General features: G+C 44.7%; 1 protein-coding gene across 1 annotated transcript; it reads left to right on the top strand.

Annotated features, from left to right (window-relative positions):
* Positions 1 to 201: 201 nt before the first annotated feature.
* On the top strand, positions 202 to 5,487 carry UTP11 (UTP11 small subunit processome component). Its single transcript, XM_031594911.2, has 8 exons — positions 202 to 485; positions 581 to 642; positions 1,698 to 1,800; positions 2,045 to 2,158; positions 2,613 to 2,706; positions 3,018 to 3,148; positions 4,507 to 4,617; positions 5,209 to 5,487. The coding sequence occupies exons 1-8, from the start codon at positions 333 to 335 to the stop codon at positions 5,290 to 5,292; spliced, it is 852 nt and encodes a 283-aa protein (XP_031450771.1). The 5' UTR covers positions 202 to 332; the 3' UTR covers positions 5,293 to 5,487.
* Positions 5,488 to 7,161: the final 1,674 nt, after the last annotated feature.

Genomic DNA, 7,161 nt, shown 5'->3' with positions numbered 1-7,161 from the left:
CGTGTGCCGCCTGGAGCTCCGGTTCCCCACGGGCACGGCGCTGCGGGGCCTTCATGGCGCACAACGGGAGCGGGAACGGCCTCTGCCCGGTGATGGGACGGAGAACTACGGGCCGGGCCGCGGCTTAGCGTAAGGGGAAACGACCGAGCCTCGGGACGAGGTTGGGTTCAGCCCCGGTGCGGGCGGCGGAGGAGGCACGGAGAGAGCAAACCGCTCGAGCCGAGGGCGGCAGCAGAGCGCGGGATGAGCGCCGCTGTCGCCATGGAGACGGCGTGATGACGTTGCGTCAGCGTGATGACGCCGCGGCGACGTGACCACGCTGCGTCGACGTGATGACGTCACGCACTCAGGCCCCGCCCCTCGGCGCGGTGAGATCGTCGCTCCGCACGCGGCTGTGCTGTGCCGTATCGCGCCCTGTCGCGATGTCGGCCGCCTTCAGGAAAGCTGCCAAATCGAGGCAGCGGCAGCACCGCGAGCGGGCACAGGTGGGTGAGCGGCATCGGGGATTCCCGGACGGATCGCGGGACCTCGGTGCGATTTCGGTCCTTTGCTTCACCTTCTTCCCTGCCTGTCCCCGCAGCCCGCCTGCAGGAAGAAGCTGGGGCTGCTGGAGAAGAAGCAGGACTACCGGCTGCGGGCACAGTGAGTCGGGGAGCGGGGGGTGCGAGCTGAACGGCTTTATCTCTGTGCTGGAGCTGTTGGAGGGGGTCCAGAGGATGATCAGAGCTCTGGAGTATTTCCATTGTAAGGACAGGGGGCTGGAGCACCTCCACCACGAGGACAGGCTGAGGGAGCTGGGCTTGTTCAGCCTGGAGAAAAGAAGGCTGAGGGGTGAGCTCATTGCAGCCTTTCAGTACCTAAAGGGGGCCTACAGACAGGAGGGGAACCAACTCTTGGAAAGGGGAGATAACAGCAGGACAAGGGGAAATGGTTTGAAGTTGAGGGAGGGGAGATTGAGGTTGGATGTCAGGGGGAAGTTCTTTACAGAGAGAGTGGTGAGGTGCTGGAACAGCTGCCCAGAGAGGCTGTGGATGCCCCATCCATCCCTGGAGGTGTTCAAGACCAGGTTGGTTGGGGCCCTGGGCAGCCTGGGCTGGTGTGAAATGTGGAGGTTGGTGGCCCTGCATGTGGCAGGAGGTTGGAGATTTGTGATCCTTGAGGTCCCTTCCAACCCCAGCCATTCTGTGACAGCTGAGGGAGCTGGGCTTGTTCAGCCTGGAGAAGAGAAGGCTGTGGGGAGGCCTCATCGCAGCCTCACAGTATTTAAAAGAGAATGATAAAAAAGAAGGGAATCAGCTTTTAACTCAGATAGGTAGCAATAGGACAAGGAGTGGTTTTAAGCTTGTGGATGGAAGGTTTATATTGGATGCAGGGGGAAGTTCTTTACAGAGAGAGTGGTGAGGAGCTGGAACAGGAAGCCTAGAGAGTCTATGGATGCTCCATCCCTGGGGGTATTCAAGACCAGACTGGATGGAGCCCTGGGCAGCCTGCTCTAGTACCAGATCTGAAGGTTGGTGGACCTGACTATGGCAGGGGGTTGGAACTTGGTGATCCTTGGGGTCCTTTCCAGCCATTCTATGATCCCTCGGATTTGGACCAAACTGAGCAGCCCAACACACGGCAGCTCTGCATCACTGTGCCTCCTGTCAGGGAATGTGGGCTCAGGGGAACTCTGTGCTGCTCTGCCTTCCTCCCAGGGACTATCACAAGAAGCAAAATGCCCTCCGAGCGCTTCAGAAGAAAGCTCTGGATAAGAATCCTGATGAGTTCTACTTCAAAATGATCCGTACGCAGCTGAAGGTGAGAAAGCAGATTGCCTTAAAGTAAGATGACACTGCTGCACCAAGTCACACTTTTTTTAAAGTTAGTTCATGTTTTTAATTTAAGAATTAGTAAATAAACCAACAGAGTGGGCTTGGTGCCCATTGCAGTCTTTGAAGAAAATGAGATGTAACAGACGAAAAGGTTCTGCCTTATTTAATTTAAATCAGAGCCCATAGTACTCTGTACCAAGAACTGCATCTACACACTGCACTCTTTTTAGGATGGAGTTCATGTAATTCAGCAGCCAAAGGATGAAGTGACCCCTGAACAAATGAAACTGATGAAGACACAGGATCTTAAGTATGTGGAAATGAAAAGAGTGGCAGAAGCCAAGGTAATACACTTCATTTTCTCAGAGTTTGCCTAGAATTGTTCTGTTTACTTTTTTTTTTTTTTAAAGAGTGGTGGTGTATATTGTGCCTACATTTAGTGAAATCTGGTCTGTGTAATACTGAAAACTAAAGATGGAAACATCAGTAGAATTCTGTATATGGAACTACAGAAAGCTGCTAAAGCTGTACATTATCAGAAAGCACAGCAAACCTTTGTGTACATTTCAGATGTTAAACACATACATGTCAACAGTATTATTGGTACTGAAATGGGTAACCATGACTTGAAAAGGACTTGAAGATAGGACACAAACCAGATGCATTTTTTTAATATTAAAAAGAAAGGAGTTCAGGTATTCATAAGCTCGAGGAACAAACAGGAATTCCTTTCAAAGAGGCATCAGTCCTCCTTGTTAGAGATCTTTGGCAAAACTGCTTACCTGTTGTTTCCTGCAGAAAATCGAAAGGCTGAAGTCAGAGCTCCATCTGCTGGATGTTGAGGGGAAGCAGCCGAACAAGCACATGTTCTTTTTTGATACTAAGAAAGAAGGTAAGATGTAAATCTCTGGCAAAGCCTATTTTTTCCCCCCCAGTTTGTTTCAGGTGGTGTAAAAATCTATAAGGCAGTATTGTGCTTGCTTTATGCAGCTATTATAAAAAGATGATTTTATTTCAGGAGCTCTGGAAATCTGTTTTGATTACTAGAGAATACCTCTGTTCTCCAGGAGCTGTTTAGCTGGGTCTCTCTCTGCTGCTGGCTGTACATAAGCTACATGTTTGGAAGGTTTGCTGAATGTTGGTCCAAGAAGTCTGCGTGAGTTTATTCCTAAAATCTTTTTAATTCTTTTTATAAATTTATAGTTCAAGAGTTTGATATTGCAACTCATCTGAATACTGTTCCAGAGCTGGTAGACAGAGTCTACAACCGACCAACCATTGAAACACTGCAGAAAGAGACAGTGAAAGGAGCTACTGATCCTGCTCATTTAAAGGTAGTTTTTTTTCTTAATGCTTTACTTTTTTAATAGATATAATAAGCAGTGAGAAGCTTTCATTGAACCACCGTATAAGTGAACAAAGTTGTTCTGTTATCTTGGAATTTTTCTTTGTGATGCAAGACTGTAGTGGATGTCATTTAGTCATCACTTACCTGGAGACTGCAGTCAAATCTTCTGGACCAAAGTGGAGAACTTGTTTGGTTGTGTCCCAGTCCACTGGGGATTATAAACCAAGAGCTGTGAAGTTTGGGCCAGAAAGAAGTGATACATACCTGATGAGGATGCTTCCTTGACTCCTGTAAAAAAAAAAAAATATCTGCATCCCTGAACCTGAAGCAGATGTTTCTATTAAAGTCATTTGTAAAATTTATTTGGCTGTACTGTATTACCAACAGTAACAGTACTTTAGCAGAAGTAATAAGTCCTCAGGATGAATTACTTGCACAATCAACTTTTATTCTGATGTTTTAATATGACAGCACTCTGCCCTAGAAGTAGCTAAACTTGGCTTTAACAGTGGAAACACCCCTTAATTAGTTTAGATATTGGGCAGTTCTATAAGCTGAAGCCAGTATGTGTAAGGTAAAAATAAACTTGTCTTAAACTGCCGTGTGGTAAATTTGTAACCTGTTGTTTTCTGAGCCAGATGTCAGATAACAAACACCCTCTGGTGTCTTCCATCTTGCCAGCTTTCTTGGTTTGGCTTGTCAGTAAAGCAGTTGAACAAGTTTTCTCTCTAAATGTCTGAGTCACATTATAAGCATGTTTGGATCTGTTCTCCTTAATTTAATTACTTCAATCACACCTGCTGTAACACCTTTTTATGCTGGGAAAACCATCAGCTCCTGGTGGGTAAACATGACCAAACAAGTTGCATTTTGGGAGGCCTCTCTGCAGTTTTTGTGCACTTCAGGAATTGATCTCTCACTTATCCAGAGTGAAAAAAGACATCTGTGAGTTTTCCTTATGGAGTTAAATGTTACTTTGCACTCAACATTGAAATTAAGAAGAGATGTAAAACTGAAACTCTGACTGCTTACCAAATGATGTTCCACAGCATCTCAGCTAGAAAACGTGTGGTGCTTTTTATTTGCTTCTTTTTTTTCCTATGGTTAAGATTTAGGAGATTAAAACAAGTATGAAGAATAAAGACCTAACTGGAAAACTAGTCTGAAAAAATCAAGATATTAAACAGTTCTCTGGAATCCAACCACGATACTGAAGCAGCATTCTTTAAAATGATTGAAATGTAAAAAATGTTTGTGAGGTCCAAGTGCCTCAGAATAGGTCAGCTGTGAACTGTAGTGTCTTGTTCCTCGTTCTTAGAAATGCTTCTTGTTTTTTCCTTCCAGAAATTAGACCAACAAAGGAAGAATCAGTATGACCTCCTGAAGCAGCGCATTGAGCGAGAAAAGAGCATGTTTGTTATTGCACAGAAAATCCAGACACGTAAAGATCTTTTGGTGAGAGCTTTAACTCTGTTTCTCTGGAGCTGTTTTGTTCAGGTTGCTGGGTCTTGTTGTCTCTGTATGAGTTTCTTCACTCTTGTTTTACCCTGACTTATTTTTAGCAGTTACCTGGAAATGTAATTATCTTTAATATGGAGAAAGCAAGGAGAGGATTCTGAGAAGCATTCAGACTGTGACATGACTAGATGTCTGCTAATCCAACTTTGTCACGTCAACAACAACAAAGGCTCAACTCTTGAGCACGCAGTCATCTTTAAAATGTCATCACCTCCCAAATACTAAAAAGTAGCAGAGGGAAGGAAGCAGTTCTCTTGCTTCCAAGTTCTTAACCCAGTGACCAAAAAGAACTCTCTCCACTGATGTTTGCACTCACTGGTGCTTTTGAACAAAACAGACTTTCTGCCTGACAAACTAAGGACAGAAAGAACAGATGGAAGTGTAATTCCAATCTAAGCAGTGGAAAGTGACCATTTTTCACTAATGCTTTGTCACCTCCAGACAGGGAGTTCATAATGCAAGGTTAAAAAAAAAAAAACACATGACAGCAGATAAAATAGTTACTCTGTTTTTTTCCCCCTTTTCCAGGACAAAACTCATAAAGTAAAGGTGAAGAAGGAGACAACAAATGGCCCAGCTATTTACAAATTCAAGTTTCAGCGGAAGCGTTGATCGTTCCATTGAATAACCACTGCTACAGTCCTTGTTTGGGAAGAGTATTTTCCTTATGGTGAAGGATCCATTTGCTTTTCATCACAGCCTAACACTCGGTTAAAACAAATTACCACGGGTCTGCTGTAGCCATAAATATATTTTATCTAATTAATTGATTAATAAATCAAAGAGTTTGTTCTCTTGGTATTTACAGTGGGAAGCCACAAGAGGTGCCTGTCTGTCCTAGTAATACACACCATAAACCATCCTTGTGAAATCAAGGTCAGAATAAAGAGACTGGGAGATGCACGCAGAGTAACAAATGCTGGAACAGTTTCTGTTTAAGATTTTGGACCACTGCAGTGCCTAAACCATCAGACTTCAGAGCAGTTCTTTTTAGCTAAGTTTTCAAACAGGTTCAAGTTGAATCCTGATCTTCCTAATGACTATTTTTGCCCTGCATCTTTCTTATTTTCCTCTTCTGCTTTATCTATCTGCACTTTGAAATTTGAGAGGTGAAAGACATCAGCTAACAACAGCACCTGAATTCTGCAATGCAGCCTTAGCAAGGACTCTTCTGGAATGGCACTGGAAGCAGAGGAATGCTTCACTCCATAGAACAGAGAAATGCTGTTTCTGTAGCTGAGAAGAGCTACAGAATGTGCCTACATATGTAGGTGTAGCTGTGCTTCTTTTACCCTGTGCCTTACAACAGAGCAGTGCCCACGTAACCGAACTGCCAGTGCAACTAACAAGTGTGAACAGAGAGGCAATACTGAGATTCACAAACAAGGACAGGCGATCCAAAAGGCAAATGTAGGACAAAAGTTTGTGCTGTTTATGTTATGCTGGTTGCAGCGTTGGTAGTTGGGAGGGGGTTTCAACTGAGAACAATGAAGACATATCACTGAGTGCCCTGGAGCAGTTCAGGCAAGTAGGAGAGCCTGGGCGTAAACATTCCTTTTCTTATCTCTTTGCTTGGAATACAGCTGCCAATAGTAAGCATATGCCTATGCCAAGGTAGTTAAAAAAAAAAAGATGATGCTCTTCCCAAGCCCATCCCATTCAGTTTTCTCATATAGGCTCAAACATAACTTTTTTTAGGTGCTGAAGTGCAGCTTTGGTTGTTATTTCTGCCATTGCAAAAGTTCCAAATCTAGCAAGAGCTCTGCAATATTGTTTTTCCTCTGGGAAGCATGAAGGGAGGGGCTGTGCTTTGCCCTTAAAAGCAACGAAGACTTTTCCAGTGCAACAAGAAGTTTTGCTAATTCGCTATTGATGGCGTAATGAAAATCTCCCATCCAAAAACCAGGGGGAAAAAATAAAATACGGGGAAAACTCTCCTCTCCTCTCCGATAGGAAACGAGGTCGGGGCCGGCAGAGGGCAGCAGCAGCGCACGGCCCTTCTCTATTGCTACAAAGGTTTCTTGGCTTCAAGGCTGCAGTAGGGGCAGGCTTTGCTTCTTTGGCAGAGATTTTTACTAAACCTGAGGATTTGAGCAGTGTAATTTCTGAACTTTGAAAGTTTAGGTTAGCAGTACTCAGAGACATGTAAGAAAAGGGATGAAAAGCACGGTAGAAAGAAGCAAGCTGTAAGTGTCAGCTATATATTCTGGGACTTTATAATTGTGTTGGAGAAGCACATCGAGGTCCCAGCACACTGACCGGACTGAGATTTGTAAGAATAAATATTTTATCTCCATTGAGAGTTGCTGAAGAGGATGGGGAAGGCAGGAAAGAGGTGCTGCCTGGCAGGAACTGAAAGCAGCAACCTGAACAAGAGCCTACAAGTTGGTGCTCTGAGTGCCTCTGAGCCCTTTGGTAGATTGAGTGCTGCAATGGGCACAAGTGATCAATCCCTGGAAGACAGCCATTGCTCCCCAGCAA

This window comes from Phasianus colchicus, chromosome 24 (assembly GCF_987193195.1).
Source record: "Phasianus colchicus chromosome 24, bPhaCol1.hap1.1, whole genome shotgun sequence".
Taxonomy (NCBI): Eukaryota; Metazoa; Chordata; class Aves; order Galliformes; family Phasianidae; genus Phasianus; species Phasianus colchicus.
This window is presented reverse-complemented; position numbering and strand designations above follow the sequence as displayed.